Source organism: Quercus suber, unplaced genomic scaffold, assembly GCF_002906115.3.
Source record: "Quercus suber isolate HL8 unplaced genomic scaffold, Cork oak 2.0 scaffold_1077, whole genome shotgun sequence".
NCBI classification, from domain to species: Eukaryota; Viridiplantae; Streptophyta; class Magnoliopsida; order Fagales; family Fagaceae; genus Quercus; species Quercus suber.
The window spans coordinates 94,017-105,645 of NW_027070483.1; the positions used below are offsets into that span (position 1 = coordinate 94,017).

The 11,629-nt window shown below is 30.4% G+C and overlaps 2 protein-coding genes across 2 annotated transcripts; both read left to right on the plus strand.

Moving 5' to 3' along the window:
• Positions 1 to 3,610: 3,610 nt before the first annotated feature.
• On the plus strand, positions 3,611 to 4,297 carry LOC112017842 (uncharacterized). The gene is made up of 2 exons (XM_024050297.1): positions 3,611 to 3,668; positions 3,981 to 4,297. The coding sequence occupies exons 1-2, from the start codon at positions 3,611 to 3,613 to the stop codon at positions 4,295 to 4,297; spliced, it is 375 nt and encodes a 124-aa protein (XP_023906065.1).
• A 5,490-nt stretch (positions 4,298 to 9,787) lies between these two features.
• Positions 9,788 to 10,388, plus strand: LOC136065672 (uncharacterized). The gene is made up of 2 exons (XM_065769194.1): positions 9,788 to 9,845; positions 10,075 to 10,388. Exons 1-2 carry the CDS (start codon positions 9,788 to 9,790, stop codon positions 10,386 to 10,388), a joined length of 372 nt encoding a protein of 123 aa, XP_065625266.1.
• Positions 10,389 to 11,629: the final 1,241 nt, after the last annotated feature.

Below are 11,629 nucleotides of genomic sequence, written 5' to 3' on the forward strand. Positions count from 1 at the left end.
CAAGTTTTTAGGACTCGAGTTTTAATATGGATCTCGAGTTTCTAAAACTCGAGATGTTATTTTCCTTTATTCTTCAAACTTTTGCCTAACTTACTACATACTTGGCCTTTACATTGTTAGTCTGCCCATTCCCCCCATACGGTGATATGTATACTTATTTAAATAAATTATTACGTAGAGTAAAAATCCCATAAAAGCAAACATTTGAATTTGGAGATACATATATAAAAAAATAAAAGAGTTTTATAGAAAGTCCGGGCTCTAATAGTGATCATATCCATCCAATTAAGAAGTCAATTATTGCAACTCAATTCCCTTCTTTCATGTCCCACATTTCTCCAAGCGTGACTCGTGAGCTTGTCTAGCACTGCAGTTTGAACACATCTGCTAAATATGTTTTCAACATTCACCATTTTCTCCCCACCAAAACGTGAAGCAGATTGGAGATGGGAGCGTGATTTTGATCCAAACGTGAGACCTTTATTTATTTATTTATTTTAAATCATAGTCAGCAGTACACACGATATCCGAGTTGACATAAAAATCATTTTTTATATAACGGTGACACATTTGAAATATTAGGAACCAATTAACATATAGCGAAAATTATAGGAACTAAATTTGTAATTAACCCTTAAAAAAAAAAAAAAAGATTATGCATGGCAATCTTACTACCATAATATTCATTTGGAAGAATTTATTACAGCTTTTTTCATAATCACTAAAAAAAACTATATATATTTGGGTAACCCATATTATACGCATATTCAGCATGACATATTACTCTATGGCATTAGGGCCATTTTTACACGTGTCTTTATTGTGTTAGAAATATGAAGGAAGAACAAAGGCCAACTCAACAAACAAACAAATGAACAACTCGCCAAGCAAAAACTAGCATTATGCTATCTTGTAATGATTCTTCTTTTCTCTAAACACTTGAATAATTATGACTGGAGGTATGTTTGTTTTCTTACACTGCTCTAAATTAATTTTTCTTAACAGTAACCTAAGCCAAGTAACCATTAATCAATCTAAAACTGGAGAAGTAGTCCAACAAAAGCCAGTGTTGAGTGTGGCAATCACTAATGGCTGCCCATGTTCCCAATTAGATATGAAATTGTTTAGCAATGGGTTTCAAACTGTAAAACTTGTTGACCCTTCGTTTTTGTCCAAATCTGGCAATGAATGTCTTGTTAACAACGGTGCGCCAGTTAGAGTACTATCTTCTTCAGTTAGCTTCACCTATGCTTGGGACACTTCATTTTTATTCCAGCCACGTTCTTCCCAAATAAATTGTTCTTAAAAAGGTTTCACAGAGTTTCTGATGATCTTATTGGTAGATTCACTTTAGATCATTTTTGGTCAAAATAAGAGCTCTATTTATGTACCGGGTTTAATTAATTGCTCCATTTAATATCATGTGCAGCATGAAATTTTTATTTTCAAATCTTCATATTTCGTGTTACAGGAAATGTTTTGGTTATTGGAATTTATTTTGGCTTGATTTTTTCCATATAACCCGTTAGATCAAGATGTCGTGCGTGAATTCAATATAAGGAAAATGTTTCTCTCTAAACCAATTTTAAGAAAAACCCTTCAAACTTTTTCCTATATCTTTTTAATGTATGTAAATTTTGCAATTCTAACATTTTTGAATTATATATTTTTATTATATCTTCCATACTTACAAAATTTTAAAAATATAAAAAATTGATAGCTATATCATCAATCAAATGTTTAAATTTTAAGTTTTTGAAGTATAAAATTATATATAAAAAATAATTTTATTAATCAAATAATAAATAATATTCGATTTGAACGAAATTTGACATGCATGTTAAAAATATATAGAAAATGTAATATAACAGTTGAATTTTTAAAATTCACATCTATTAAAAAATATAAGGGGAGTTTGAAACGTTGCTCTCCAAAAAAATCTTGTCCTCAATATTATCAACTCTAGCTTGTAAAAAGTGCGAGAAAAAACTTATTAAAAAACAAACTGGTGCAATCTACAGTATTTTTCTTTCAATAAATTTTATGATTCTATATCTTAAAGCAGTATTCAAAATTAACAAATTAATATTTTAAAAAAAAAAAACTTTAAATCACAAACGAAAAAGTTAAATGTATAGCATTGAAAAAAATAAGTGCCTTTAATTAACTTATTAAATATCTTTCATAAAGGTAAATGTCTTCACTAACTTATAAAAATTTAAATTCATAACTAAAAATAATATCTATTTCCAAGAAAAAATAACATAGGGAGGAAATTTTTTTTTTTTTTCACAAAATACTTTTTAACTAATAAAATAACTCGTTGCTTTTATCCAATATTTCAAATAGGTTCAAAATAGCAATTATAACAAAAATAGAAACGAATCCATTGTATTTAATTTCATTTTTTACAACAAACCATGGAATATATAGAGTAAGTTAGAGATATATCTAAAAAAGAGTAATGAGATACAAATTTTTGTATAAATAATTTTACAAACTGCTAATGTGGTGAATGGTTATTGAAAAATAAAAAAGTGATGTTAATGATGGGTTTAGATTAAAACCAATAAGAAGTTGGTCGCATCAATAGTTTGTAAAAATATAGTAAAATGGTTTGTGGTTTTAGCATTACTCATCTAAAAAAATGATAACAAGAGAAAAAACCAAAGTTAAAGAGTAATAGAATTCTAGGAAAAAAACTTCTCAAAAAAAAAAAAAAAACTAATAAAACAAAACAACAGATCTTCGTTATTTTTCCAATAGCAAAACCAAGTACAAACCCAATAGTTGTGAATTTCAACTTCTAAAAGAATTGTTCCTCAAAATTTATTAAAAAAAAAAAAAAATCTTAAGATATTTTCTATTTGCAGAAGAGGGAGGGAGGGGTAACATTATTTCTCTAACAGTTTTTTTTTTTTTTTTTTTTTAATAAAATTATTTATTGTGTAATATAAAGAAATAATAAAAATTAAATAATTATTAAAATCTTTGCTTAGATAGAAGGTTAGATAGTTATACATTCATTTAAAACTTTGCTTTGGTAGAAAACTAAGAGTGAAATATGATGGTAATTAAGAGATGATGAGGTGGTAAGCTAAATGAAAGAGTTCTCTTATTCATTGTAGAATAGAAATAAATAACAAAAATTAAATAATTCATTAAAAATCTTTACTTAGTTAGAAGGTTAAATTGATATACATTTATTCAAAGCTTTGCTTAGATGAAAAATTATCTCTTTACTTTTCTTATTTAGCTTGGTAAGAGATAGAATTGTTTTTTTACTAAAATTGTCTTGAAAACAATTTTATCTCACACTAAGCTAAAGAATGAAAACCAAAAGATAATTTTTCAACTCATTTAAGGTTATTGCCAAACATAGGAAAATAAGTTAGTTTTTTTTATTATTCTTTTTGCCAAATAAATAAATATTATGGAATTCTATCCTATCAAAATTTAAAGGTCTTTCTAATTAGATAGCTAACTTTAAAGTAAAAGATCACGGCAATTAATTCATTTGATTCGAAAATCACTATAAATTACACATGAACTAGTTGCATACCATTCAGGAAAAAGCAGAGACTAAGTAACAGTAGTATTGAATTTAGCAATGGCAGCTTTCATCAAACTTCTTTGTGTATTTTTCTTCCTGAGTCTTGTTAGCGAAGGTACGTAAAAGATTCATGCAGTGCATGCAATATATCCCTGAAATACATGGCTTTCTTACTGCCATGCATATATATATATATATATATTCATTTGGAAGAATTTGTCGCTGCTCTTGATTTTACACACTAGCTAGCTAGAGTCACTCCTACATTTATGTCTGTCTTCATTAAATATTTTGATAGTTATTTTGTTTACCAACTCAAAATAAATTTGAAATTTGTCAATACATTTGTTAGTGTTTCTGTTGATGCTTCTTAATAGATTAGATTAATTTCGGTGTAACTAATTATTTTGTATTTCTTAAATTACAGGAAATTGTCAATGCTTCTTGGACAACGTCTCAGTTGTTCAATCAAAAAGCAAATTAGTTGTACATCAAAAACCAGTTTGGAATGTGACAATCAATCTTGACTGCCCATGTACTCTCACAGATTTGGTATTAAGCAGCAATGGGTTTCAAACTGTATTACCTCTTGACCCTACCGTCATAGTTCAAAGCGGAAACCAATTACAAGTCACTGCTGATGGTGGTACGATTGCACCACACTCTAACACAGCCTTCGCCTACGCTTGGAACACTTCATTTTCATTCAATCCAGTTTCTGGCCAACCAAATTGTTCTGGATAAAAGTGTTAAGGAGGTTTCGTTTCACTGAGTTTTTGATGTTCTTGGTAGATTCCTTTTACATGATTTCTGGTTTTGGTCAAAACAAGAGCTTGAATTTTACTTGTATGAGATTTTAGTTATGTGATCTACCTTAATAATTTATAATTAATATATCGTTGGATTACATTGACTTTCAGCTTTCTAACAATTTCACCATGGCCAAGTTCTTTCATAGCATTTATCTCTACTTTCATTTTTTATGTTGCAGCGAGTGTGTTTTCTTTTTCTTTTTTCCATTTTTGGGATCTTAAGTAGTTAAATAGTAATGTATGGGATGGAAAAAGTGCATTAAGCCAACAAGACTTAGGTATTGGATTTGAATCCCCCTAATCCCCATTGGTGAGCGCATTAGTGCCAATTTCTTTTGCACTTTCTCCTCTTACAAGTTTTTTTATTTACCTATTTACCGAGAGAAAAAAAAAAAGTGTGGGATGGAAGATGTATAGTGTGATGTAGGTATGAAATAGGTACACATTTCATTCGGATCAAGATTTAAATTTTTTTATAAAAAAAAAATACCGCATAAAAACGGAAATGATAAAACTGTAAATAAATGTAATTATGGGTATACTATATATGAATATAATTTAATCGCATACTTATATAATTTTATAAGATGTTATAAAAATTGAACTAAATAAATATTTAATAAATTTAGTGTATCTTGTTTTCAAAATTTTAGTTGCAATTTTAAGGAAAATACATCACGAATGAAAAAAAAAATGTTTAAAATATTCTTTCATTCACTTTCTTACCAAAAAGACAAAGAATAAGAAAAAAAAATGTTCGCTTTAATGTGTTATTGTGAATACATACATCCCATGCACATTCTTCCAAAGGTACATATTCATGTCGTATTTAATATAAAATACATTTTCCAACCAATAAAATTTTATGCATTATTTCAAACATGATCAAAATAGACAAAGATAACTTAAATAAGAGCATTGCATTTTCATTTTTGTATAATAAACCATGGAAAATATGCATTGCAAGGGAGAGAGACCTAAAGGCTAAACAAAGGTATAACAACAGAGAAAAAAAAAATGAAGTAATAGAATTCTGACAAATTAAAAATAAAAACAAAACGAAATACTTAGTCTTTTCTAGCCACAAAATCAAGTACATAAAATTAATCTAGCATGTAAGTCAAAATGTTTATTGATTTTCAATGGTCTATGGCTAATGCACATTGTCTTCCCTTTATAACATCACCTCTCAATTGTATTTTACGTAAATCCAGTTTTCGAACACATAATATTCGAACGGCAAATTACTTTGCTCCTTTCAACGCCTCTACCTGAATAAGTGAATAAAGACAAGAATTATCCTAGAAGAAAAAGAAGAAGAAGAATGAATTAATCCAAGTGTCCATCTTCAAAGAGATTCAAGAATTAAATCAATCTCTTGAAACTGACAAACACATCTACCAACAATTTCTTGATCTCTAGTTCTCGTTCCTACGAAGACAACGCTTTGGTGAAATGTAAGAAGATCACTCTCTTGATATCTCATCTTTCATGAATATCTCCACTTGGGTAGTACAAGAAAAGTTTACCAAATTCCTTCCATCTTTCAAGGTGGAAGTAATTTTTATTCAGCGATATGGTTTAAAAAATATAGACTCTTATCAGTTCTTACCATCCGAAGGTTCACCAAACAGTCTATCGCCTATGGCTCGACCCAGTAGCTCGACAGCACACCAGGCTAATGGATAGTCCAACCTATTGTTATTGAGGCCCATGAGTAGCCCAATGGGTCAGGCTGTGTGCTAGGTTTTATGCTCATGTGCGCTCGATTGGCTAGCCCATTAGCCCAACCTGTTGGCCAACCTGCTGCAAAGCTCAATAACTCAGCATTCATAACAAAAATAAATAGGAAAAGTATGAGGAATCGAGGATTGATCTTGAGACATTATAAAATATTACTTTAAGAGCAATACCCTAATCACTAAGATACTTAAAGTGATCGTGATAAACTTAGTTAAGTATTTTTTTTTTTTTTTTTAGTAGTCTAACAACTTTGCATAAACTGTTGGACATTTATTTTATTAAAAGATTTATAAAAAATAATAAAAAAACCATTTAAAACCTTAATAAAAAAAATTAAATAGTTTCATCAACAAAACAAAAAATTAAACAGATTTTACCGTAAAAAAATTTTAAGTTTTAAATTCTTTGATTCTTCCCAATGCTGGATACAATGCAATGATAGGCAGATATGAAGATCTTCTCAGTACTGTAGTTGCAGATCCTTGTCGTGTTTTAAGGTGTGCACTTCAAAATGCAGGGTCAATTGCGGGTGTAGTTCTAACCACTCAAGCTGTGTTGGTGGAAAAGATAAAGAAGCCTAAGCCAGCTATCCCTCATGTTCTAGGCATAACTTCTTAAAGAAAAGATGGGAAAAGATTAGTTGGAAAAGCTGAGAAAGGCCCGCGTGTCACATTGGTTTGAAACAAACAATTTGAATTACAATTCCATTTTGTCCACTAAAGTTCTATTCGGTCCAATTTAGTTCATTCTGCTTATTCAGCCCACTTTGGTCCATTCAATCCACATTTTCCCTATTCGGTCCACAAGTCCTATTTTGTCCACTTCGGTCCTATTCAGTCCATTCCATCCACTTTAGTCCTATTCGGTCCATTCTGGTTCTAATTAGTCCTATTCGGTTCACATTGCTTCCATTTGGTCCATTCTATCCACTTCAGTCCTATTTGGGTCATTTAGTTCACTTTGGTCCTATTCGATACATTTTGTACACTTTAGATCTATTCGGTCCATTCTAGCCATTTTCATCGTATTAGGTCCACTTTGGTCCAATCTGGTCCATGTGATCCTATTCAGCCCACCTTGTACCTATTCGGTCCTATTCTATCCATTTAGTCCACTTTTGTTTCATTTGGTCCAATTCAATCCATTCCAATCACTTTGGTTCATTTTGGTCCACTTTGATCTTTTTTTATGCATTTACATAATGGGGAAAAGAATGTTTAGGTTGAAAGCACCTAATGCAAATTCAAATTTATTAATATATATATATATATATAAATCTCAACGTGTAATATCTAAAATTTTCAGCATAGCATTTATTGTTACTACATTTTTGTTAAGCTATATTAATGTAGCTGTGTGTGCCCAAAATTGTCTCCTCACAATAATGGGGTCACAATTTATTTATAAGTGGGATTACGCTCTATCCTACCAATTTAGGCCCCAAACAAGCCTCAGTTCTCCCACAAATTCCCTAATGTATCCCAGTGTTTTCCTTCTCTATCTCTAGCTATCTTACCTTTCCCCTCTCCAAAATGTCCAACCTCCCTTGCCCCTGACCTCTACCCCCTCTTATAGTCCCTTCCAAGTGGTGTGGCTATCATTACCTTCTCCCACTTACACACATATTCCATGCTTGCCAAATTCCCAAGGGATCCTCACAAATTTAGAGGATTCCCTTAGAACTTGTTCTAGACATCGGATAGTGTTCAGGAGTGGAACCCTTCTAGAACCACTAGTCCTCGATTACCAACCTTGCTGGGGTTAAGCCTTACCCTGATTTCCTTTGTGGTCAGTCAGCGCCCTACCAACCTCTTAGGAAACCCTCGGGTGCCATCGCCCCAACCCCTGGTCCATATTTAGAGGTCGGGCCCATTGTGATAAAGTTCAGGGTTACCCCCCGTGCGTATCGAGCTCAGATCGCCTAATGGGCTTTGGGCTTCATGTTGGGCCTTGTATAGGTGGGCTGACATGGTTTCTAGGGCCCAGCCCCCTATAGTAGCATTTCAGTCCACTTCAATATGACTAAATTTAAGTAAAAGTATTTCTAAATATAAAGGTTATAAATATACAAATGTAATCTTTACACCAACTATTCATTTGTTTTAATGTCGTTACTTTTAAATGAATTGCATGAGGTTGAATATACATTTAAGCAAAATAAATAAATATATACATATATGTATGTATGTATAATTTTAATTTAAATAAATTATTCAAATTATTTACTCTTAAAAGAGATGATCATGATAATCAAAACTCATATCAAACTTATACTGAATATGTATAATTTATTATCTAAATTTTATTTGAGAGAGAGAGAGTAATTGTGATGGGGAACTAAAAAATACAATACCAAAATGTACAAACCCAAAATAGAGTTTTAAAAATCACAATGAATCATCAATATAAAGTAGAGTTGCAAGAAAGAATAAAAAATCAAGACAAAGAATAAACACTTTTTCAAGAGAGAATGTGAGAGGGAATAATAAGAAATTTATAGAAAATAATATGAGAAGAAAAAAGTAAAAATAAAAAATATAGTAATAAACACCAAATTATCAAAGTCATGTTATGTAATAAAATAACATTTTATTCTTATATACTATCTTTATAACGCAATATGATAACATTTATGAAATTAAAGAGAATAAAAAGATAACAACCTAAAAACACAAAATTTAATCATATCAACGCATTAGAGGTACAAGAAAAATATAAAAAAATTCCACTAAAAATGAAAAAAAAAAAATGAGAGAGAGAAAGAGAGAAATTACCTTTTGTGTGTAAAAAAAACTATGAATAGATTGGAAAAGATAATTATAAATTTATACTAAGAGGAGAGGAATAAGAAAAGTAAAAGATAAAGGAAGATAAAAAGATAGAGAAAAAGTGATATTAAGCAAGAGAGAATGTTAAAAATGGGTAAATGATATGGCCGTTAATGTGAATCAACAGAAGAATAGCAACAATAAATGCTATAATAAGAAATTTATAGAAAATAATATGAGAAGAAAAAAGTAAAAATAAAAAATATAGTAATAAACATCAAATGACCAAAGTCATGTTATGTAATAAAATAACATTATATTCTTATATATATCTTTGTAACGCAATATGATAACATTTATGAAATTAAAGAGAATAAAAAAATAACAACCTAAAAACACAAAANAAAAAAAAAAAAAAAAAAAAAAAAAAAAAAAAAAAAAAAAAAAAGAGAGAGAAAGAGAGAAAAATTACCTTTTGTGTATAAAAAAACTATGAATAAAATGGAAAAGATAATTATAAATTTATAGTAAGAGGAGAGGAATAAGAAAAGTAAAAGATAAAGGAAGATAAAAAGATAGAGGAAAAGTGATATTAAGCAAGAGAGAGTGTTAAAAATTGGTAAATAATATGGCCGTTAATATGAATCAACAGAAGAATAGCAACAATAAATGCTATTCTCTAGCTTTTCGATATGTATAGTTACAAAGGTTTTTAGATATATATAGTTATTAAGATTAGCTAGCTTTAAAGTAAAAGATCAAGGAAATTAATTCATTTGGTTCGAAAATTACTATAAATTACACAAGGCCCTATTATATTTCCATTAAATAAGAAGGAGAGAAACTAATTTCTCAAAAAAAAAAAAAAAAAAAGAGAGAGAAACTAAGTAGCGGTATTATTGGTTTCGGCAATGGCAGCTTTCATCAAATTTCTGTGTATATTTTTCTTCCTGAGTCTTGTTAGGGAAGGTAAAAGATCATTTGGAAGAATTTGTCGCTGTTCTTAATTTTACACATTAGCTAGCTAGAGTCACTCCAACATGTCTGTCTTCATTAAATATTTTGATAGTTATTTATGTTTAGAACTTAAAATAAATTTGAAATTTGTTAATACATTTGTTTGTGTTTGCGTTCATGCTTCTTAATTAATTAGATTAATTTCGGTTTTACTAATTATTTTGTATTTCTTAAATTACAGGAAATTGTCAATGCTCCTTAAGCAACGTATCAGTTAATCAATCAAAAAGTGAATTAGTTGTCCAACAAAAACCAGTGTGGAATGCGACAATCAATCTTGACTGCCCATGTACTCTCACAGATTTGGTGTTAAGCAGCAATGGGTTTCAAACTGTATTACCTCTTGACTCTACCGTCATAGTTCAAAGCGGAAACCAATTACAAGTCACTGCTAATGGTGGTACGATTGCACCACACTCTAACACTTCCTTCGCCTACGCTTGGGACACTTCATTTTCATTCAATCCAGTTTCTGGCCAACCAAATTGTTCTTAACTAAGGAGGTTTCGTTTCACAGAGCGTATGATATTCCTGGTGGATTCACATTACATGATTTCCGCTGGTCATAGTCAAAATAAGAGCTTGAATTTTATTTGTATGGGATTTTAATTATGTGATCTACCTTAATAATATATATAATAAAAATATCATTGGATATATTATTGAATTTCAACCTTCTAACAATTTCACCATGGCCATCTTCTTTCATAGCAGCATTTATCTCTCCTTTCATTTTTTGTGTTGCAGCAAGTGTGTGAGTGTGTGCGTGTTTTTTATTTTTTATTTTTGTTGGGATAGTAATGTTGGAAAATTGCCTCAAATTCCAATTGTGACTTGAAAAGTCAATTAAGTTTCTTAGTTGAAGAATGAAAAATTAATTTGGGTTCCCTTTGTGTGGAAGGAAGACTATTCATTATTAAAGAAGCAATGTATTCCTAATTCAAGAAGAAATAAAAAAAGAGTTATAAATAAACAATGTTACAATGAATTTAATGGCTTTGGCCCAAGGGTCCTCCCTATAGGGAGAGGGAAAATAGAGCGTGAAACCAAGAGGAAAAAAAAAATTTCGCTTGGGAGAAACACAAGGAGGAGGAGAGAGAAAAGAGTTGCCACTTTTAAGAAGATAGCCAAGGAGGAGAGAGTAAAGAGTTGCCGCTTTCAAGAAGATAGCCAAGGAGGAGAGAGCAAAGTGTTTCTGCCTTGAAAAAGATAGCCAAGGGAGGAGAGAACAAAGGGTTGTCAGCTTCAAGAAGATAGCCATGGAAGAAAGAGCAATGTGTTGCCACCTTCAAGAAGATAGCCAAAGAGAGCTATGTGGAAAAGAGAAAGAATAACCAAAAAAAAAAAAAAAAAAGCTAAAGAGGCAAGAGTAAAGTGTTGCCGCTCTCTAGATAAATAATTAGTGTGTGTTAGAGTAAAGAAAAATCTTTTTATTTTTCTTTAGCCATAAGACACAGAGAGCATATGTAAGAGCAAAAAAAAAACAAGAAATATTTTTCTTTGGCTATAAGACATACACGAGATATTATCATTGATTTAAGAATAGTGAAATTGATTCAGAATTTGTCCTGTGATTTTTTCCTTCAAGGAGAAAAGGGTTTTCTACGTTAATATTTGTGTTTTTATATGTGATTGTTATTCGGAATTGATAATATTGGTAGCAAGACTATTTGGGACCTAACACTAAAGTAGCAGCAAAAAAGTAATGTATGGGACGGAAAAAGTGCATTGGGCCA

Excerpts from the sequence above, each read along its gene's own strand:
- LOC112017842 (XM_024050297.1), top strand. The coding sequence starts at position 3,611 with ATGGCAGCTTTCATCAAACTTCTTTGTGTATTTTTCTTCCTGAGTCTT. Across the intron at positions 3,669-3,980 it reads CCTGAGTCTTGTTAGCGAAG|GAAATTGTCAATGCTTCTTG; the intron begins GTACGTAAAAGA and ends CTTAAATTACAG.
- LOC136065672 (XM_065769194.1), top strand. The coding sequence starts at position 9,788 with ATGGCAGCTTTCATCAAATTTCTGTGTATATTTTTCTTCCTGAGTCTT. Across the intron at positions 9,846-10,074 it reads CCTGAGTCTTGTTAGGGAAG|GAAATTGTCAATGCTCCTTA; the intron begins GTAAAAGATCAT and ends CTTAAATTACAG.